Below are 24,521 nucleotides of genomic sequence, written 5' to 3'. Positions count from 1 at the left end.
CGAGCTTATTATATACAGAGTACGGCCAAATAATAAGAAATAATCAAATTATAACATTAAATAAATTTGAAAAACCTGCAACCTGTCGCTTGTCAATTTGCTAATACTATTAGTTAATATTCCCTTCTCTATAATATAAAAATCGTAAATATAATAAATCGCCTGTATCTCGAAACGCTACAAATATACAAAGGCTTGCAAATTTTTATTTTTATTTTTATGATTATTAAGCGATAATTACAAACCGAACAAACTTGAACAAAAAATCATTGTTAAGCGAGATACAGGCGATTTATTATATTTACGATTTTTATATTATAGAGAAGGGAATATTAACTAATAGTATTAGCAAATTGACAAGCGACAGGTTGCAGATTTTTCAAATTTATTTAATGTTATAATTTTACGTCGAACGAGATAATCAACTTATAATTTGCGAAATTCATTTACGGTACTTTTATCGTTATCCGGGGCGACTTGTCAGAACTGGTAGCTTTTATATAATTTTGCAAGTAACGTTGCTTCAATTACGCGACGGACAAATATATTTTATTATATAAATATTTGTTACAAACATTTTAGCGCGTCTCTTCAAAGACAACGATATATCTCTTTATTAGTAAAACAGAGAAACGTATGATCGGAATTAAGAAAAATGCAGTTCTAATGGCGTGTTATCGAGGAATGAGATTCTTCCGATTTCAGATGGTCGCACGTGTGCCTTTCCCGAATATAAATACACCGGCTAATTGCCAGTCGGCGCCGATTTCCTGCGATAGCGTTAAAGGCTCGCGTGCTTCCTTCTAATTAAAAATTTCGATTATTAAGCCGATTAGAAGCTAAAACTATCCGCGTCGTTGGAACAGTTTCCGAAATCCGATCACATTTTAACGCCGTTAATTTTCTTCTTCTTCTTCTTGCGTCGCTCGCAAGTAACAAACAGTGGCGCGGATTCGTGATGTCTGTTTATAAGATGACATGATTTGCGGCGCATCAGTTTGTTTGCACAAATGCTGCTCCATCGTCTAACGGAGATGTTAAAGACGTCTCGTCTAACAGAGACGTTAAAGACGTCTCGTCTAACAGGGAATTGTAACGCTATGCGACAACACACTCCGTCACTTTATAAAGCAGATGTTAGACAAAGTATGGTCAGTCGAAGACAACTGTTTCCTGATTCCATTCGAAATAATCTCATGTTTCTTTCAATCCGAGTTAAACGTATATTTCAATCTTCCAATCTCTGTCGGCTAATTTTCCGAAACATATCGTACAATACGATCAACGTTGTAAAAATCGCTGTAAAACGTAACGAAAGTATTTTCCAAGATTAATCGAGAGGTTGATAGACGTACACGAAATGGACCTATATTTCCCTACAGATAAAAGATTGACGTAGGTGCGCCCTAAAAAAAAAAGAAGAGAAATTTTATGTATTAAAAATCCTCCGCAAGGATGTACAAAGTAGATAGAACAGAATATCGAGCAATTTTATTTGCGATTGTATATGCATAACTAAAAGCAACGAGGGCACGTGGCGTGTTACAGGAGGTCTGATTTTATGGAGGCGCTCTTCCACCCCGACAGAAACGTCAATGGGTTTGGCTATCTTTATTATCGCGCAAGGACACGTGGAATTTCAATGGCGCATTGATTCGCCAGCTGCATCGACCGAGCAAAGAATTACTGCAGGACGTTTTCCTTACGTTTCGTTCTTACGGATGCAAGAGGCTATTCAGATCAAAGATTCGAAAGAAACGACACCGTTTTCCAATCGTTTCGAGGAAGCACAGATAGACGATAAATCTTTGGCCGGCAATCTCCTTTTTCCAGACATTAACACGAGCAGTTTCAAAGAAAACCTGATAGTTCTGTAGCTAAGTTGCTGTTCGAGCACCAATTTTCCATTTTATCTGTGGACGATTCACGGTAATGCGTTTGCGTGAGCGTCAGGCCAATATGTTTTAGGGAAATGAATAGTTCGGGGCATCGTTGTGTGGAATTTGTAATGGATGAGATTTTTCTGTTTTCCACGGGGATTTAATGAAGGAAAATTTAAAGTACGAACGGAGCTACAATTTTAGAAAAGAATTATAATCAATAAGATACGGTCGATAAGATAAATTATGAATAGATACAACGTACGTGACTCAGCGATATGGTAAAAGGTGTTTAGTATAGCAAAGTTAGTATTAATATATAACGTAGTTATTATACACAGGTATGAATTTTAAACTTTCTTTCGTGCCCCGTTGTACATGGCAAGTCATCAAAATTTCCAAGTTTCCAGAAACTTTAATCTCTCTTAGGGTACGAAGGCAAACGCTTAATACTAAACTTGCTATTAATTAGAACTTCTTGTCTCGAATTTCTCTTCTAATCGTGTAAAGTATCAATTTATCATGGAACTCGTAATAGATGAAATTTTTCTTTTCTCTTCTTCTTTTTCTCTTCTTCAAAAGTTCTTCAACCAGCACTTTACCTAGATCCAATGAATTTCTAAATTTGCAATCTCAAATTTGGTACCGGCGCTTCTTCCTCTCGTTTCAGACTTAAATTCTCCCCTTCCTTGCCTGTCTGCGAGCTCTTAGATACGAACTTAATTGCTTAATAGCGAATTTCGCGTCAATTACAGCTTTCTTGATCAAACACCCTGTGTAATCGCCTGAAGGATCAATTTAGAAACCAAGGAATATCCATCGAATGTGGTTCCTAGGGTTAACCACCCCTCGACACGAATATTCGATGGGGGCCAGCCTTCCTTTTCCGGTTATTGAACTTAATGCAGCCAGGTCGATGCGCGATATTAAATTATGCGGTTCGGCGCAACGATGCTTCCGCGATATAAAAGACAGGAAAGGAACGAACCTTTACGATATCTCTCTCTCTTTCCCCCTTAAGCTAGCCTCCCACCACCAACGGCTTTATGACGCGACTTTTGCGATAACTGTAATGGCCACTCTCGCAACACGAAGCATGCCATTACCGTCACTCTATTTCGCAGTTGATATCTTTCCTCTTTCAGCTTGCTACGGCCACCTACACCTCGGAGCATCCCCTTAAAGGCCCCACCTTGACCCAGTGAATTTCTCGTGTGTATGCACCTGCATAGGAAATTCGATAAAAAGCATTGCGCACCACCAACCTATTATTATACCATAGAGCGGTGATTTATTTTTAAACGATCGGAATGGTCGTCGGGGGTTGATGATCTCCGAGCTTGTTCTCCGATGTTTCGCAGTGATTTCTTTTGATCAATTGCACGAGGGGTCGTACTTTTTCTTTTCTTTCCTTTTTGTTCTTTTCTAGCTTTCAAGTTGATAATTGGAGTTACATAGATCCCTGTAAACAGGTTTCTTGTCCATTTTAAGCACATCTTCTTATACCAAAATTTGATTAGTGACATTCGCGATTAAATGGAAAAAATTCATTGCCGTGTTAGAAAAATATTAGGGCAATTTTAACGTATATAGTTGCACCTGTTAAAATGGATGTTTGATAGATTATCGAAATTCACGATTGTTGTTCGCGTATTTTAAAAATCGCAGCTCAAAATAATTCAGTGTGATGGAATATACAAGGCAGTTATTATTCCTCTATTGGAAGATTGGAACATTCGTAAGCGGGATAGCACTATTCTAACCCTGAGATGTAATTACTTTTGGTTGCTTTCGTATTACCATGTTTGTTCGAACATTTGTTCTTATGTTACTATAAACCAAATGGAGAATATTGTCCAAACGAGTCGGATCTATTAAATTTGCATGACAAAGTGTAAATATCAAGATTTATAGTCGTGCATAAAAGGAAGCAGTACTTTGGAACCAAGTAATTTAATAGAGTGTAAACGCTCTTCATCTTCATCTTATTGGAAAAACAATATTTTTAAACAGGTTAAAAACAATTATTATTCCATTCAGATTTCGTTTAATGTACTAACAACTCCCGACGATATTTCTCATTTTTATAATTCTCAGAAATCTATAATAATGAGACAAAAGTTTATCATTAGGAAAATAAGTAAATCAGATTCGGCAAAATTTACTTTGAGTCTGTATATAATATTTTAATAAAAGCCAACGTTTCATACGAACAAATTCAATACACACTGTTGAAAGCAATCAGAGGACGTGATATCACTATAAATAATTTCTTCGTACCAATCAAACGAATAAAAACGACGCGATAAATCGACACCTCAATTACGACAATAATTTAGTTTAAAACAATAATTTAAAAAAAATCATACGAACGCAAGAAGCGTGCATAAGGTTCAAACTAATCCAGAAAACGATGCTGCGATTGTTTTGACCAATGCATCACCTTCTGAGATTCGCATCTGGTCAGCGACCTAACATCCCCGCCTTGTTTATTTTCCAGAACGCGGCGCAGTGGAGTCCAAAGGCTGACAGTACCCAGGCCGACATCTGAAACATTCCAGAAGCCGTGAAAGACTCAACAAACATCTCGAGTCTCAGCCAACCAGTGTATTAGTGACTTAGATAAGAAGACTCTCGCCAAAACGTCGACGCTCGCGGAACCTTGGTCAAATCTCGCGATTCGCGCTCGAAATTCCAAGCTTCCGGTGCGTCTCGCGACCAAGGGAAACTCTGGACGAGAGGAGATGTCCCGAAAGTGGTTCCACAGAGGAGACGACACGTTCAAGCCGCCAGACATTCGAAGATAGCGGGTCAAGGTCGCGAGGAGCTCGAACCTCCAGCGTCGTCGAAGTCGATTCCTCTTCGATCAGGGATGAGGATTCGCGGTTCAGGGCACGACGAAACGTCGGTAGAATCAAGCAGAGCTTGAGCGACCGCGTGCAATCGTCGCGCAACTTCGACAGGCCTAAGTTCAAGTTCACTTTCAGAGAAAAGTCGAGGAAATCCGAAGAACATCCTGATACCTTCAGGGTAAAAAGGAAATCCAGCGAAGAGAAGGAACGTCTAGACGCTCCTTGCTCCAAGGACGTTGAGGAGGAGGCACAAACACGCTCCAAGCTACACAAGAGCGATTCTTTCCTCAGAAGATTGGTAAGAAGCTCGAAGGACAATATTACCGAAGGGTGCGAGAGATTGGTCAGGAATATTCAAAAGAGTCCTCTTCTACGAAAGAAGTTTCAATCTACGGACGAAGAGAGACCAGTGGCACCAGTCCGTAGAAAGAAGTCCAAACAGAGACTTCTGGAGCCCGATTTTACCAATAAACAGTCTTCCACAGGTATCGATCCTGAACAACCTAATAATATTCACGTTTCTGTTGTGTGCCCAAGCGCTGAGCTCATAGAGGATGACTTTCTGCTGGTTCACAAGGAGCCTCAGACTGAAAGAACCAATCACTCGTTGAACGAATCAACAACTAAAATCTCCTCGACATACTTTGTCGAGAACGAAGATTCGTCTAAAAGCGTCTCGGTAGAAGACGTGGAGGATCTGATTCGAACGGAGAACAATCTCCGACTTTTGGAGCAACGTGTTCTCATTAGAAGACGTTTAGAAAAATCCACGAAGCTTCTGGAGGCGCTGCAATCAGGCCAGCGAAGATCCTGGAGCGAAGAGAGTCTGGTGCACGCTATAGAGCAGGTTCACCGCAAGTTCCACGTGGGATTCCCCATCTCCAAAGTCTCCATAGACACCGTGACGGTAGACTGCTCGCCTATCGCTCACAGAAGATTCGTCAGACCCGTTTGCAATCGCGAAAAGTCGAGTAGCGGGCAGTCAAGGTCGCTGCAGTGGCGGGACAAGGTAGAGTGGACGTCGTGGAAAGCGAAACGATCGCCACCGCCGGACGACTGGCAGGTTCAGAGGTCGCCGAGGCTCTCGTCGAGGCGTGATAGCACGCACGGGTCAGGCGATAACGTTCCGGCAAGGAAGTCACGAATACAAGGCGACGAAGTGCACGCGCGGCTCACGTCGCTCGTAAAATGCAAACTTGCGAATTTCGCGGGCAGCGGTGGGGACGAGGAGGAACTGCGAGACGGCGAGCCTGCGGAAGAACAAAGTAAACAGCAGCTAGTCGCGAACAGGCTGGACGAGAACGCGACTCGTCACCCTTCGACGCCTGTCTGCGAGCCAACGCACGGCTCACGTGTCATTTCTGATCTCAGGATAGAGTCTGCCTCGGTGAACGATGCTCTGGGTGACTCAGGCGTCGTGACAATTCGCGTGAACCTCGGTGACTTAGAATCTGACGCAAGAGATGACAACCAAGGGACCCTGAAGTCTGCTTCGGTGATCACAGCTGATCGTGGTAAAAACAACGAGAACAAAGGCCAGGCAAGATCGGCGAAGAAGAAGAAAGCCATTGGATCTGGCTGCAAAGTTCCAGATTGGAACGACTGGAAGATGAAATTCACAATCAGGATGATTCGCATCCGGGACAAACTGATGCTAGGCCTGAGTGCCTTCGCGATATTGTTCACTATTCTGTTGGTGATGGATCTGCAGATGGATCTTGGATACAGTGGACATCATTTGGTACCCAGTCATGGGCGTGTTCGGGTCGGGGACGACCCGAATACCGGTACGATTTACAACTTTCGCAGGAGATATTTGCAACGAACGAATGCAAGTAAAGAGCAGACCAGTGGTGATATGTCCGGTACGACGCAGAATAGTGGAAAGGATGGTGAAAACGTAGCTAGGGAGTCGAGGACCGAGAAGACAGAGGTGCATGATAATTTCCGGGATTTGGTGGACCTCGTGGAGAAAGGTTATGGTGTTAGTGTTTACGAAGGAGTAGCTAGGATCAGTGGAGAAGACCATACGTACAATCCTACGCTTGGGGAGATGAAGAAAATCAATCCAAAGTGAGTCTTTCTTTTCTCATTGAAATATTATATCCTTTAATCCTGTCGTTCTTGAGTCTGTACAACCTACAATGGATGTTAATGTCTCAGTAGATATTATCGAGATATAAATAGTTTTGAAATATTTGATTTTAGCATTCAATGCCATTTCACTATTTTTTGTGTACTCTATTTGTGCTCTATAGGGATAAAATAATAAAAGAAAATACTAAAAAATATCCGGAGGGATACGGAAGTAACATAATAGCGAAGAGAACATCAGGTTTAATTAATAATAACTATAATAGTCCATTTCTTGTGAGACATTACTTCATTACTCGAATACGTAATTAGCGTTTAGTATCTGGAAATAAATGACTTATTAACAAACTAGGTCACTGTAATTTTAACGCGACCGAAACAAACCGAAGGTTTATCAATTCGTGTCAATCACGAGCAAACAAATTATCGAAGGGAACGTCGAACATAAAAAGTAGATCGACGTATTCTTAATGAACATAATTCCAAACAATCGCATGGAAAGCAGATCGTCAAAAGAAAAAGAGAGTACCAAACATAACATGACGAAGTGTTATCAAACGTTGAATTGTAGATACATTTTTAGTTGACAGGCGTTTTCCCGGACGACTTTGAGAGTTTTGTTATTTCCACCAGCGATGAAATCCTTATCGACGTTGATAATAACAGAGGTGAGACGACTGGTGAAAATTTTCCATCCCGTAAAAGTGTATACGACGTCCGTAAGATAAAGCGGAATTTCCAACGCGACACCTAATTAACCGAAATACCGTCGAAAGTAGCAAGTTTAAATCTCGCACCTGCTCGGTCCTCGTTGAAATCTCCTAAACCGATTTTCCACGGAACTTCAAACAGAAACTCGATGGTCTTCTTTTTCTCTTTTTTTCTCTCTTTCATTCTTTTTCTTCTTTTTTTAGTTTCCTCGTTGGAAAAGTTTCCTCCCTATCGAATAGAAAGCACCGGGGAGAAAAGCAATTAGTGGAATCGCTTAAAATAACCAAAATCGTCGTTCCAACATCGAACCAGGTTTCCAATGGAAAGATGGCCGAAAATAGGGTTGGGGAAAATGGGGGAAGAAACGAAAATTGACTTTCCACTGTCTGTGTCGCGTCTTCATATTTTCTCGTAGATATTATATCAAAATAGGACGTTTTATTCTTCATTTTATTCTGTGTCATGTTCGATGTTTATTTGCAATTCTAAGCAATGTATAACACATTTAAGTGATACAAAAAAATGAAAATTCGTTAAAATAGACATTGTCCCACTTTTTTCCCACGAACCCTTGAAACGTAGAAATTGTTTATACGAGAGATCTTTTTGAACAGATTGTTTGTTAGTTTGCATCGTGTGAGTCTGGTTTGCGGATGTGTGCGTCGGTAGGTTGGTAGTGTTGGCTTCGATCTGTATGTCGGTGAAATCAAGAACGTTATTACTGTCGTAATAGACTGATAAGAGGCGCGACTGGTGATATCTGGATCATGTTGTTCCCTCCTCGACCTCCAGTCTCGTTCTCGTTATCCGGCGAAATAATACGTAGAACCGAATTGATGAACGAGGATTGAGGTTACGCAACTTTGGACCTATGTTTTAACCGAGGAAAGTAGATTACGGAATTGTTTCTGAAAATTCGTACTTTTGTAAAGAGGATTGAAAGGGTAGAGACTGAGCAGAGAGATTTGTTTTACCTATTACATTTCACGTACAAATGGTACACGTACTTTGATTATTTTTGATTATCTTAAATTTCTGACAAATCTGTAAAAATAGTAATCCACTAACTGAACTTCATCGTTCGCGATTAAGAGGAATCGAATTTTTCTTCTTGTCGCTTTAATTAATTTTCGTTACATCGACGATTAAATTAGTTGCTCTTTTATTTTTCATATCTTTCCTGCTGAATATCACAAAGTGGAAAATACTCCCTCGTTTATTAGTTGTAGACTTGTTGCTAATTTTTATCACAAACTTTAGCAAAATAGAACTCTAACGAAACCTTCGAGACGTTGTAACTTATTATATAAAGCAGTATAATTTGATTTGTTTCACGTTCGCACGATCGATAAATGTTAACTTTATCTTTTAATCACGATATCCGTTTATCTTAAATAAAAAACACATAATACAACGGCTGGGCGGAAGTAAAATTTCTTCTATTTATACACTTCGTAAATTAATTACTTTAATCGTGTCAGTCTCATTGTCGACCTTGAGACTCTCGCGTTGCACGAAACGAAGCACAAATCGACGTTTCTCATATTTTACGGCTTCGATCGAAGCGAAATATCGTAGTCGGCCTTGGTGAATGAAGATTGCTTAATCTAAGTCTAAATCGTTCCTGTTGACCTCTTCGAACGCTAATCCATTCTGCTTATGCGATTTTATTGTCTGACAAGCAAATATCAGTCACGTTGGTATATCGCGTTAGAATGCACTCGGTACATGCTTGTGCATTGTGCTTCTACACATATACAGAACGTGCTCTCTCGTGCAAGCAGGTTGTCCAACGGCAAACGTAATTATACCGGTGATAGAAGGAATCCGCATGATTCACGATTCTGTGTATGGACGGATGTGTTCTATTAAATATTTTCATCGCTCAAATCAATTCGACAAGGATCGACGTACATGCATATACACATGGTGGCACTTGACTTGCAAATTCGCTTTTCTATATTTTTCTTTTCTTATCGAAACGACAGTTTCGTAATTCATTTGAACTCTTTGATGCATAAAATTTCCCAGAACGGTACAAAGTAGAACACAGTTTATTTGTAGATGAATAGTACGTCTATTCGATCGTATCGGTGTTTTATTACTTAACTACTCGTTTGGTGGTATGATCGTACGTTCGAACGTATTATCGTCGATATGCTAAATTTGCACACCGTTTTATGTATCGTAGCATTTATATACTAATATTAATCGAGTTAATTAAGTTAAATTTTACATCGTAAGAGCACTTTCACGCGATTAAAACATTGCTATCGTAAAAATGAAACGTAGAACGTAATAAATAGATTGAAAATTAGGAACGTGTGCAAATATCGTATTTTTCGTAGCCAGTGTGTATCATTAAACGGGAATATTATACATTCAACGGTTAGGATATCCAAAATGTTAATTTTCCCTGAAAATTATAATTGCCTACACATTATGCTATTTAATATTTTTACCAGTCATTGTACGCTGTATAAACATAATAAAATCCCAGTTCGATACCCTTCCCTGTCGTGTCGACAATTTGCTAATTAATTTTAAATATCGATTTCCTGCAGTATTAATTAAATGCAAAGTAATTTACATGGTTATGTTTTCGTCTGCTACTGACTGGCCAATCCTATCGATTGAAACACGAGCGTTTACCCGCACGTGGATTTTCTCTTCTTTCTTCCTACCCACTCGATGTTTCTTTTCCCATCGAGGCCTAACTCGTCCCAGCGAGAAGGGCGACTAATTGCCACGAACAATGCACGCGTAGCCAATCGACGATTCTTTCCCGTTAATTTAGCAAGTATCGATTATTCCCTTTCTTTTTTTTCGTTCCCTTCTCTCTCTCTGACTTTGGAACTATTTCAGAGCTTTTTTATCGACAGTCATGGATTCAACGAGTTCGGTGCACAGCTCCGAAACTCTAAACTTCGAAAACATAGTTTCTATTATTGACGATTGGCGAGAAGAAATTTTCTTCTTGGGTCAAAAATCAGAATTCGATCCTTAAAAGGATTAATGATCGAAGAAGTCAGAATCACGTCTCATATCGGCTGCAAATATTCTTAATTACGTGGTTAATTCGTTCGCGTTTCCTAAAAAAGCACACGAAGCATTTACTGTTGTCACATAAAGTCTATCTAATCGAGGAGTAACTAATTATCCCATTTCTTTGTAGTTGCATGTGTACGTATCTTTATATTTTCTTCTTTTTCTTAATAATTCTTATAACAGTCTACCAAATGTATATCAATGAAATATGACTTCTATTAATAATCTATCATTTTTATTAACGAAAAACGAATGAATACCGATATAATACTATTAGGTCATCTCATAAGTTCGTGCCGACTTTTGTGTATACATTTCATGTGTCGATTTATAAACATACGGCGATAAGGGACCAATGCACTTGAAAAATGGGAAGAAATTGTACATCGAGAGGGGGATTACATTTTTTCATGAAACTGAAAGGTATGTAAACGATCTTAACATATATAACCGCTCGAAAAACGGAACGAACTTATGGGATGACCTAATATTTTTGACAAAAAATTGGCACAACAAGGAACCGCCTCAGTGAAATCTCTTTAATAGCGTCCGTACGAAACTTTCCCCTTTTTTTCTCCTTTCGAGGCAAAAAGAAAGAAAACTCGTATCAAGTATTCACCGATCCGGAGTAATAAAAAAAGAAAGAAAAAAAAAGGTTGAAAACAAAGCAGAAATAGGGTGCGTCGCCACGGAGTCAGACTGCATTTTTCATTGCATTTGCTGGTCTAGGATCGATCTGAGGAAAAACTTGCACGGGGAGTACGTAGTCTCCGCCGCGTATTATCACAGTTCTGGACGAGGAAAACAAGGAACGGAGAACGTTTCCCTGGTTGCACGCTGTAAGCTTCCTTGCCTCGATAGACAGCTCTAGTGACCCTACGGTGTCTAGGGAATAAAGCATTGTTTCGCGGGCGCAGAAGCGTCGACAATGTCTGCTGTTCGGAGGTTACTTCGCTTCTGAATAGGTTACGTGTGTGCATTACTGTGCATATACACGAGCCGGATCGTTTACACGAGAACCAACGGCGATACACTAAGCAACAGATACACTTCGTGCTGCTTGAATACTTATTCAAGACCCCGGGTTGAACGTTCGACGTGCAATCGTTCTCTCGAAGCTTCGTCCTGGCGTCGAATGTGTGCCTCGAATAAGAGAGTTTTGGTCTTCCTACGGTACTTACCTCGAAGACGAAGCTGCTTCTCAAGTTTCCCTCTTTCGTGACAGGTGTTTCGGTTAGGCGCGTACCTAGAATACTCGATGATTTTCCAACATCCTCTGCTTTTAGTGTAATTCCAGATACACAGAGATACGGGGCTTGGTTAATATTCCAAGGTCTTGACGAGTGTTTGCTAATTTCTGGGCCAAGGGGTTACGTCGAGTTACGTCTGGCAGAGTGAAATCACGCATCACAGGATTGTTCTTTTTTCGCGCACGCTCTTACACCATGATAATTCGTGGCAATCCACCATGAGATAATTCGTGGCAATTTTAGGGCCAGAGAATACCGAATGATATTCTAACCTGCTCCCCTCTTAATGTGGTGTCAGAGGAGATACGGGTGGTTGGTTAATATTCCGACAGTTTCCACGAATGTTTGCTAATCTTAGGGCTAATTTTAGTTGAGTTAGGTGGCGAGGGAGAACTCGTGTAGTAGGGTTGTTCTTTCTTATTTTTCTTTTGCATACGCTGTTCGAAAATGATCTCGACGACTATGCGGCAATTTTAGGGGTAGGGAATTCCGGATGAGATCCTAACATCTTCTCCCCTTGATGTAGTTTCACAGCAGGTACAGGGGGTTTGTTAATATTTGAAGGTTTCGACCAGTTTGCGCTAATTTTGGGGGCAGAGGGTTACATTGTGATACGCCGTGAGGGTGAAAATCGTGTAACAGGATTGCTCTATTTTTGCATATGCTGTTCGAGGATGGTTCCGACGAGTACGTAGCAGTTTCAGGGGTAGAGGGTAAATCGCGTTGCGAGGGTGAAATAATAGAAGTGATCTTTTTCTGCACACGTCGTATATGTTCGAGGACGATCAGGTTTTAGCGCGAATGGAGTGCGTGGAATTTTTTATCAAAAGAACGAATAATTGTTGAAGTTCTCTAATCGAATGTTCTTTAATCTTTTTAATTGATTCTTACTAAAACGCTGTAGCTACGATTGTGCCGAGTGCGGTGAAATGCTTTTTATCGAGAGAACATTCTTCCTCAACTCTCCGTTTGGTTGATTCAAAGGTTTACCTAAAAATCTATGAATTATTTTGCGATTTATTATAGATCTTATACAGTATTTTATACGTCACCTGTATCATAGGTTTCACTCGTTTACCGGTTTTAAAAATCAGTGTTCTCGAGATGGAAGAATGAAAATGGAGAAAGAACGAAAGAAAAAAGAAGAAAAAAGGAATAAGATTCATGGATGCATTACCAACTACGTTTAGAAATGGGATACTCTATAATTCCTCTTATGAATCATTATCGCCTAAACCAAGGAACTCTGCAAGTGAATTATCACCCTGCGAGTGAAACAAAGAAATAAAAAGATCCATTAGCAATAGATCACTCCCTATCCCTTCCAAAATCGAATATTCTCGCATTTTACCCCACCAGTTGTTGATTCCACAGTTTCGATAATCCAGCTTTAACTATATGTTCAGAAAATCAATGTAAATTCTGCCTGAAAATTCACGAATAATTAAGAACAAACTCGTAGACTTTGCTGAATATTTTTTAATCCCCTTAACAAAAATTATTCCCAGGCGTTTGCCAAATTCATTGTCTCCGCTGAGGAACCCATTGAAATTATCAGCGGCTGATAAGAGAGAGAGAGAGAGAGAGAGAGAACGGACCGACGGTGCGCACGGAGGTTACTTCCTGTCACCTGAATTCAGGCCTGGCGGACTCGACCGAGTTACGGACGATGAATTATTTCCGAGCAAACATCCGGCTCACCTTGGCTCGGCCACCTTTGTCATCTTCGGCCTGTAGACTCGCAGAGACCCTTTGTCGCGCCGTACGCTCCTGAAGTCACCGATGTTTGGACCCGGCTCGAAAGTTCCTGTCGATGAATCGATACGACACACGCGTTAACTCGGCCCCAATAATGCGCTATTATGCATGTTTGCCCGCGCGTATACACACAGACGATCTGGCGAGTGTGTGCGCGCGCTGCACGCTATTATACACATGTAAATGCACCGGTAATAATGTGTACATTCGCGATGCCGTAGTTCGGTAGGCGTTCGCGTGTACGAATGCTTGTTCGTGTGGCGGACGCAATGGATCTACGGGGTGCTCGTTGTAACGGTGGCCGATATTTTTCTGGGTTTTCCGCTAATTGGACGATAAAGCGATTGGAACGGAAGTCGAGGTTCGTGCAGACGCACATGCAACGATTTTAGCGGAGTGACGAGCAATCTGGTAACTTACTGTGCGCGGAGTGGCGCGGACATTAGAACTTGCTGCACCACTCAGTATCAGTTAATCAAATCCGTAACTAAACTGTACTAGTTGATTTTACGGTAACTGTAGGTACATTTCCTGCGCGCTAAACTATTTCGTAGTAAGTGGCTACTCGTAGCTCGGTTAGATCAATGGGTTCGTCTAAACGAGCTTCCAGTCTGTGCTCGGGTAACGTCTTGAAAGGTCAGCCTGAAATATAATTACTTTCCCAGTTAACGTATGAAACAGAACCAATGGAACTTTCGAAATTAACGCGTAAAACAAACTGATACTAAGTAGTATTTTCTAAGCGAATGCATACAGTGATCGTATTTGTCGTAGAGTTGACCTCTTGCCCCAACGATGTTCGCATGGTTACAATAAATGTGCTTTTTTGACCTGTCAATTTAGTACAAGCGATAAATCCGTCTATTATCAGTCCGATGGAAAATGTTTTTATCAAGTACAGCGTGGTTTCTAAAGAGTCTTAACGCGATTATAGCAATCGTTTTGTCGACTAAAATCGTCTAACAGACAAGTGTAAAAAGATGATAGGATTCAAGGTTACCTTGAAAAGTCACGAGAAAAGAAACCATAACTATAACCACGTTGAAGCACTCTGGAAAGCATGCTATTCTCATACAAACATTTCCCATCGGACTGCTAATAGCAGAGTCATTTCTACTGATCACGATTCCTGGTTCACCCTGTACATTGCTATTGTCCGACCAGCATAGAACGAATGCACACGACTCGCATACGCTTTAGGTTCATTTCTTTAAAAAGTTATCGCAGAAAATTACATAGGACTGAAGTTTTTGATAAACGAGAAAGCTCCTGCCATTTTCATTATCGCGATTTCTTTCCACCTGGGAACTAACAATTAGTCGCTTTCTCACGTTCGAAACAGTTTTTCCTAAGATTAGTAGAAATGCCTGAATAATTATGGCCACCATTATGGCGAGCAGCATATATACCGCGGTGTATCATAAATTTGAACGAAAGGGGAATTGCCGCGATCGATGAAGCTAATCGACCACCTCGTCGCAAGATCGTGAACAATTTCTCTTTGGTATGGAGCGTTTGCTATTCCCGTGGCGATTCCCTACGCATTGGTGCACGACAGGTGTTTATGTGGCTCCAGCTGAGGTACGCGAATAGCGTGCAATTACCGTGTGATATCTTCGTTACAGACAGTTCCGACCTCTTGTGAATAGAATCTTTAACGGTAGAATAGCGTGAAATTAACAGAAGCTTATACGACCAACCATATAACGCGAACGATTGAAGTACACGTAAAGCTTCTATTTAAATTAACAGTGAATTATATGTTGAGGTTATTAGATGTGTAAAGAGAGAAAACGCGTGGATAAAGTGTAAGGTACAAAATATATATATTTAATTTAATAGAGAAGTGTAATAATAAGTAGGAATACAATTTGAGCTGGTCCAGATCCGCACGCTAGCAGTGTTACCTTATAACTGAAAACCCCGAAGCCAACGTCGCCTGTCTACTGTTTATGGTCTGCTGTTTTTGTTCATGCTATTCTTTTGTCTATATGCTGTCGATGGCTTCAGCGCTTGAGAAAACTAAAAAGACCGGATGTGGAGTTTTCGTAGAAGTGGTGACCACTTCAACATTATACAACCAAGAAAAATACGTAATCTAAAAAGCAAGCCTTCCTTTATATCCTTTACCAAAGGTCGTTCGAATTTTTAAAAAATGCATCGTCCTAAGGGTTTATCAAATTTTAATTAAAAATTATGAATTACCTTCTTTTTTCTAACTACATTCTAAGTTCCTAAGAAACTTTAAATCACATCGTATTTATATTAACTCGAAATTATAGTCCGCGTGTAGTTTTATCGAACGGATCTATCAAATTTAATGTCAGCTTATGATTTTTGAGAAGAAAAAACGTTAAAAGATTACATCATTGAGAAATTATGCAATCGTGGAAACAGAGATCAAATCGATACCAATGAATTTCCGGATGAACTAGAAATACCGGTTGTTCGAACGAACTGGATCTGGAATCGGTCGAAGAAAATGGTGTCTAGTGAACAAAACCTCGTACGTTATTTACACCCAGTGACAGCAACACGCGGAAATGTAGAGCTTTCGAAAGTAACTTTCTGTCCTATATCGTTCGTTTCCCAGAAGAATCGCGGACAGTAAAGACGCAGATAGATGTGAAAGTAAGAAAGCGAGAGGAAATGGAGTAAAGAAATTTTGTGATAGACGCTGGAAATGTATCATAGGCGTTCAAATCGATGAAAATATCGAACATAGTGAGGAGAAACCTGCTTAGTCGCGTAAATAATACAAATGATATATGGAACACGATGAAACTCTATGCATCTCTGTAATAACTGTACTCTTTATATCTCCTTAACGCATCGAGAACTTTTTGCAAATATTCGTTTAAAATTTCTTCCTAGATAGAAGAAATATATTTGAAGCTCTTCGTATATTTTAAAGGAGACTTCATTAACTATCGTAATTTTATTCGCAGATTATAGGATTATCAAATCCGTCAGAATATCAAGCTCCAGATGCTTCGGTTTTCTAATTTATAAAATATTCAAGTGTGTTATTTTAGATCCCCTTTAGAATTTTTTTGCTAAAAATCTACACGATATTGTTCATTGCAATTTGACACATTTATTCCTCCGTGTGTCAGTAACGCTGACAAATTTTTTTTGAGGTGAAAAATCATCAAAATCGACATGGTTCTTAACCAATTAGCTGTTTTTGACGAGTACACTAGTCATACGTAAAAAGTAATTACAATTTGCAGTAAATTGCAGTTATAAGATTAAAAAATATAACAGTCATTTTATTACAACTTGATTCTATATTACAACAACCACACGTACTCTATGGTGACGGGTATATACTCGTCATCGATTGCTTATTGCGACACATTTTAAACCTGCTTTTCAAACAGGTAACAACAGCTAAGTGGTTAAATGTCTCATGACTACTAGTCTACCGAATTCTGTTCTCCGTATCTCTTTGCACCGAGTCCCACGACAGTGTCGATGAAATTCCAAAATGTTCCGTATAACGTGCATATGTCCAAGCGTTCGTGTACTTTCGCGAGCCATGTGTATCTATCTTAAATCCAACAATCTTGCCGATACCAGAGACAACAGAGTGGAAAATTGTTCGCGAAAAATCAATCTGCCGAAAAACGAACGAGCTGGAGCGGTGGTTGGCCTAATATCTCAGTCAGTTACAGAGTACACCGACGAAAACCAGCTGGTTGGGAAAGCCGGGTCTCCCGCGAGTCCCCAAACGACAAGTGTTCCAATCTCTCGAACGTTTGTTTCGATTCTCGACGGGGCAAACCACTAGAAATCAGGACTCCGTGAGTCGCACAGAGCTATGTTCGATTAATTTTCGTCAACTCGGCCTTTCGACCTCGAGTCGCCAGGATTGCCTTTTAAATCGTCGGATCTGGCCGACGTGAAAAATATCCTGCAATGTTGGCTGCCGTGGAGAATGTACAGGTTGCATGCGTGATGCAAAGAAAAACGAGCAAAAGGAGAAAAACACGAGGCCACGAGTCTGGATGCTCACGGATGCTCTCTGCAACCTTTACGATATATTTTCCCCCCTCTTTCTTCCCACGTCTTTTCACGAGAAGTATCCAAATGCTCGTTTCCTTTTTAATAGGATGCGATTTAATTGCAGAATATTCTGATAAAATCGACGTGTTATTATTGCCTTCTCATAATTGAAGTAAGTCCATGCAGTACAATTGAAGGCAATTTTCTCGTAGACAATAGTGTAAGTGCCGAACATGATATTTTTTTAGCAGGGAGAAAGGACTTGTCTGACTTAAGACTATCTTCCAAATTTGATTTCTTTCGATTATTATACGATATCAAATATACGATAATTCAAATGCATCACAAAGTTTTCTATTTTTTGGAACTAGTATAGTGAAAATTCCCGAGCAAGAAAGTAGTATTTGTAGAGAAGCCTGTATGTATGTCCCATCTCTTAGTTGTAGAGAAAACTGAATTTGCAAGCATTGTAAGTACCAATCCTGTTTGTCTCTAAATAACTTGTATGAAATCAATATGTTTGTTCAAAATGTTCTTTTCATTTTCTTCGTTTTTCTTTTTATTTTATCAACATATATATAGTGGGAGTGATGGATAAACGTAATATATACCATAAAATAAATATTACCAATAAGATAAAAAAATGTAAGTACTGAAGTTATTAAAATTCGTGGCGTATCAATTTCAAACTTTCTTCCGTCAGCCAAAGAGATGGAACGTATAACGCTTGAAATTAAAATTTCAAAATTGTAGTCCCTGTCTCAATTACCTTGCGGTTTCATCCTTTCCGATTTCGCTACAATTACCAGGCACGAATGTGTTAGATCGTAATTCCAAACAGGGTATAAGATAGTTTTCTCCTGAAGATTCGAAACTTTGCCAAAACTCTTATTCCGTCACGTTGTTAATATTCAGATAAATCTACATGAGAAAGTAGAACACCAAAGGTAGAAGGGCAAGTGAATCTCTTAGTAGAAAACAGCATCAAATCTCGTTGAATTTGGAAAGGTAGAAGGGTTCCGAGCCGTAGATGGAGGCTTTGTTGTTTGAAGGCGTTTTCGCTCGTTGTCGTTAGGTCGCTTCCTTTCTCGTCGAATAATTGCCGTTGCTAACGAACAGAACGCCGCTTTGTCACGGTAAAATCGCGACACTCGAAACTAGAACGGATCCATTTCGACGGTACGCGTCTTCCACTTCCGGACGGATGTTACTTGTTCCGTGATTTTCACGCGGTGGTTGTCACCACTCTGTTTCACCGATAACTTTCCAGGAATAAAGGGATCCGAAGTGACTATCGATTGCTTTGACACGATATTGAACCTTTGACGTTCGGTGTTTCGTATACAACGTTGTATTCTAACGAGTTATTAAGAAACTGATAGAAGATATATAAATAATAGATAGGACGTGAACAGGTTTACGTAAATTACATTTTTATGAGCGTTATCGAAGAGATGAAACCTACGTGGAGATTTGTTTCACGTACGGATTCTCTCAGAAATCATGGTACGAGCAGCCGCATATCGATTCTATATGTAAAAATAAGTCGAAAAAGAAGAATAACATTTTTTCGTTTAAGGTATCGTTTTCGAGAAAAATAAGTTTGAAGTCCGTCGGGTGCGCGCGTTCTGATTGTGAGTTTCGAGATTGCCGATTTCTCTTTTGTGTGTGTTGATATTTGTGAACATGTCTGTGTTTGGAATGGTTTCACGAAGAAGAATATTACTCTATTTTTCTTTAGAACTTTAGTACTTTAGTTATATTCTTTAGAAACCTCGGATACCTCGAAACTTATATTTAGTGCACGGACAGCCGACCGATTTCCAAATTTAGTTTTCTCAAAAACCAAGCACTAATCGAAAAAATGTTATTCTTCTTTTTCAATTTATTTTTGCATATAGAATCATCACACAACCATTTATACCATACTTTCGAAGACACCCTATAGGTATCTGTAAGTGGGTCTCTTCTTAACCATGAACTTTTATATTTATGGGAAAGTTATTATCAAATCAATTTCAGTCGGGCCAATTTTAATATTTGCAAATATATGACACAACTTTTCCCAACTATTCAATAAAGATCTGCTTTTGAAAGAGTCAAGCAAGGTTTTCTGCTTCGACGTTAAACCTCGAAAATCTCTTTTGAGGGTTTTCATATTGTTCAGCTTTGGGCATCTTGGGTCTCTTTTAATCTTCGACTTTTGAGTACCTCAATTAGTGTTGCGCGGGAAATTTGAAGGAAAAAGAGGAATTTCTTAAGGAAGGAAGGGATCGAATTCCTTTCGGATAAGAAATTCAAGAAATTGGCTGAAATTCAGAGAAATTCTCTCGCTGATCGATAAACGAGACTTCTCGTTAATTTTTTCTCGACTACTTTTTAAAAACGCGACCAAGTTGAGATTACATTTAGTTTAAGCATAGATTCCAGTTAGGTATCAAATAAAAGAGCGATTAAAATTTATGCCCGACTTTACAGTGCATTATTAATGCTATTCATTCGAAAGTTTCAACTATTACATAGTATACAACTATACGGTTAACTGGTGCAAAAGCGTCGAATCAAAATGCCCGAGCTCCACTCTACATACGCATATACGAGACCTAAAAGCCCCATCTCTCTGAAATCTCGTAAAGCGTAAATAAAAAACAGAAAGCTCTGCACAATTCGACGCATTCCAACCCACATGCGTGTCTCTGTCAAAACAAAATTTATCTCGCGCGTCCACGAGCCGCAGCACGCTCCACTTGCACTTGCACTTGTACAAAGTAACAGCGAGTCTGTCTCTCAACTGGCTAATCGAAAGTCTGGAAAGCGAAGTTAACAACTGGGGGTCGACGGAAGTTTCGAATCGAACTGGCTGTATCCCGACGCGGTGAACGGGGTGGAATCGTCGACTCGGCTGGAGAATTCGTCGGGACGTCGTAAACAAGAGGCAACCGGCGTGCAGTGGAAATTATAAATGAGCCGAGGTAAACAAGCGGCGCGAGGCGAGAAAATGGCTTTTCCTCGGGAGAAATGCACCTCTGTTTTCCAGGGCGGAACAGCAACGTCTCTCAGCCTAGCTTTATCCTTGTCTCTCCTTCTTCGGCACGCTACTAAAAACTATATATATATATTTCCTCTTTCTTGCACTTTCGGTTTCTCCGTTACATCCGACCTGCGACTCGTTCCACGGTGGAAAAAGCCACCAGTGCGGTCGAACCGATCCTCCAGGTCCATCGATTATTCGACGAGGCTCGTCCTTCGTGCGGAAAGCTGGATTTCTCTCTGCTTTCCATTCACCGTTACGTTCCTCTTTCTTATTTCCATCCTTCTTCCTCTTCTTCTGATTCCTTACCTCTTTCTTTTTGCTTTTTATTTGGTCGTCGTCTTCTTTCCGGTTTCTTCGTCCGTCTTGCTCTTCTGCTTCTCGTGGCTTCTTCTGGCTCGCGAGAGGAAAAGCTGTTTGAAAGCTTTGCAGATCTCTCTTCTAGAGAGACGCTCTTGAATCGAATCGCTGGAGGGCAAGAGAGATGGAAGGACACATCTCGGTTTGTAGTACCGACTGACGAAGAGAGAATCCTAATTAGGATCGGGTCGAACGGCGACATTTAATTAACGGAAAATCAATTTGCTCCCGGCGAAAAAGTAGCGGCAATCAATTTGCATTGTAATTAATCTGGCAGGATCGATCGGTCTTGACCGCGTTTTCCTTTCTCCCTTTTCCTTTTTTTTCCTTTCTCCCTTTTATTCGCGCGATCATTTGCGCAACCGGGACCAGTGTTTTTACAATCGATTCCACTCACGAAAAACTTTTGTTCGGCTATCCCATCTCGACGATCAACGCTCTTTTCACGAGCCATCCAGCGTCTGGTTTCCCACCTTTGGGACCTTGATCCTCTCCCCAGCTCCCTTCCAAATAAAATCGAATTTGTTTCGTGATTAAAGGTGGCGAGTGTTGTTCAAAGAACTGTTATTTCTGTTCTTGCTACGAGGAGATTCTTTTCGCTAGTGAAACTGGAAGTTGTATCTGGGGAAAAAACAGGTTATCACAGTGATGTAAAATACTTCGATTTCTTCGTAAGATTGCAGGATCTAGATGGAAAAAGGAATAAATTTTCGAGGAAAATATCGAAGACATTCTTAAAATTCCTTCTCTTAATTAAAATATGCATCGAATAGAATTCGAGAATACAAATATTGCGTCATAAAATCAAAAAAAGTAATTACGAACGAAATGTTGACGCAACTGTATCTTATTTAAGATTGCGTCAAGTTTCTTCTATGGCCATTAGCGGTAAACAAAATAATATAAAATATCGTAAAATGCAACAAGTCAAGTTGCAAACTCAAATACTACTATCTATACATTTTGAACGTGAATCGTATACGCTACGACACAGTAGAATTAACCTAAACTTAAATTAATAGGACACGGTGTAAGCCAATAGCTCAAAGTATCACAACTGGTGATGCAAATTAACATCCTTGAGAAGATATCTGAAGAAGATCACCGCAACTTTTTTTACGATTCAACGCGTTTCAATCTCGTTTCCAAAGACCAAGCTTAATTTGCTATTGCAAAATATTACCGCGATTATGTACAGAGTGCAGTTACAATGATCGCACTGGTTTGGCTCGTTCTTAATTACGAGATGAGAATGCGGTTGACGCAGCTTTGTTTCTGAACCAATTTTATTCTACCACGTCGTGAAGGCTACCGCATTATCGATGTCTAGTCCGCCACGTGGGACAACTATTGACGATACTTGGACTCGAACAAAAGCTCCGAAGAATCCACTTTACCTTCCTCTTAGATGGCCGAGCGTCTGTCAGCTTCCCTTTGTCTTGGCATGAACGAAAGTTGTCGCCTGTGTTGAGAACGCAGTCTTATCAGTGAGGAATAAGTTTGCCCACGTACCGCCGCGCGTTATGAAACGACCCAATAACCGTGACACCATTTTCTTTCCCGCTCCCCTCGGCTCCCTGTGAATTCGATTGTTTTCTGACATAGCGGCATCCATTTTGGCATTCGATAAATTTATGGCACGCAATTCCTCGCTCGAGGGAGAAAGTAAAATTCGCAGACGCTTTGAAATATTTCTACGTGCCTTTCGTTGTTTTTGCTTTTTCTTTTTTCTAGACGAGTATCCAAATTTGAAATTAACATGGGAGAAAATTGCGCAGGCGTGCGCTTGTAGAAACAAGACGGAACAACTATGAAATGGCTGCTCGTGGTTCTCGTTGTTTATGTGGGAGGAATAAAGCGTATTTGCACGGGAAATAGGAATGTTATGGCTGGATTGAGAATCGTTTATAGTCGAGCGGGGCTGTTTGGGAATACAGTTTGCTGAATAATTTGTTACCTTTCTCTTGAGCGTCTTTATTCTTCCGTCTGACGTAAGTCCAAGCTCTTTATTTATTCTTTGTTATTTGACAATTTCATGCTTGCGTTGTATTTCCCTTCTCTGCGGCTGGTTTCTACTATAACTAATTTAAGTAACTAATTTCAGGATACTTCAATCTGTAATATCGTACGACAGCGACATGAGCTTGCGATTGAATATTTTTCGCTGATTATTCGGTCACGATATATTTTAATTTCACCTTAAATTCATTTCAAATTAACTTAAATGTGATAAGTGTCGATATAACGATTAATTAACTGTTTAAACACTTTGTGATTTGTGTGGAACGTCTTGTAATTTGTATGCGTATTTTCAGATTGGTTTCAAGTTTCACCAACCTTAATTATAGTGTATAATACTCGTTTCAGTATGATATATAATCTATAATAATATAGCATAGTCTAACTACGACCTAACATCAGGATAGTACTTTAATTTATGAAATTCTAAAATGTTTAGATACATAACATATTCATAAAAGATTTGTACAAATATCGGAATATTTTTTCCAACTGTATAGATTATTTCCTTCTTCTGGGATCTCTTCTAGTTAGCAGTGTAACGGAAGTTAATAATCCCAGATTTATCCCTCTGTGCTCTTCGTTTTAAAAGAGAATCGAAAGCTTTCTGGCAAAAGGATTATAGGCTGATGGTCTCTTTCTTCTTTCAATTTCCTAAATATATCTTCATTTCCACTCAAATTTCTATACACATGTTCAGATTGGTTTCAAAATTCGCCGATGTAATCCTGATAATCAGATCTCGTTACAGCACCAACGACATTTCGAAGTGTTTTACATAACACGCATAATATAATCAACGAAGAAAACTAAGCTCATCGAATTTCGTAACTAGAAAAAATATTCTACTTCGATAGAATCTTGGTTTTTTCGTGCAAGTTAAAAACAGTGGCGCAATCGCTCGTTAATGCAATACTTTCAGACAAATATAGTAACCGCGTATCAGAGATAAACTTTTCCGGTTCTCCAGAAAGACCTATCGTCAGCTAAAAGGCAATATCGCGTTTCTGCGGCTACGAGCTCGTTGGATGCTGCGAAAATGTTTCGCGTTCAAAACTTGATGCATCAGTTACTCGCTTTCTCTCTTTCTATCTTTTTTTTCTACCTGCCTTTTACCGTCCAACTTCACGCACATACGCTCGCATTCGAATATATTTTTTCGTATATTTTTTCTTCCCTCTCTATCGTTCACAAAGAAATGTTTCGTCCGTTCAACGACGCGTAAATGCCGGTCAAAGGTTCCTTTGTTCCGAAATTCGCATGCATATTATCGTAAAATGAAGTTTCACGGGTGCGAACAGTTGCGCGAATAATTTCCTCGAATGAATAAATTTAAATAAATTCGAAACGCGTTCCATGCATCTTCTTGAATATGAGAACTTGGAAAAGTTCCTTCGTCTTAACGTCTAGGTGCAAGGTAAACCTGCACTTTTTAACACGTATCCAGTTCGAACAATTCGTGACGAAAGTTAAGAAAGATTCAAGTAGAATTAGACCGTTCGTCATCTAT

General features: G+C 39.8%; 1 protein-coding gene across 1 annotated transcript in view; it reads left to right on the top strand.

The window, feature by feature from the left end:
• The first annotated feature begins 4,505 nt into the window (after positions 1–4,505).
• Positions 4,506–24,521, top strand: part of LOC100646682 (extracellular serine/threonine protein CG31145) — a 93,743-nt gene continuing 73,727 nt past the window's right edge. The window contains exon 1 of the mRNA XM_012316242.3: positions 4,506–6,805. Within this exon, the coding sequence (XP_012171632.1) occupies positions 6,342–6,805 (464 nt within the window). The 5' untranslated portion in view covers positions 4,506–6,341. The remainder of the gene's footprint in view (positions 6,806–24,521) is intronic.

Source organism: Bombus terrestris, chromosome 14 (genome assembly GCF_910591885.1).
Source record: "Bombus terrestris chromosome 14, iyBomTerr1.2, whole genome shotgun sequence".
Lineage (NCBI taxonomy): Eukaryota > Metazoa > Arthropoda > Insecta > Hymenoptera > Apidae > Bombus > Bombus terrestris.
The sequence above is the reverse complement of the archived record's forward strand: the minus strand, read 5'-3'. Positions and strand labels throughout refer to the sequence as shown.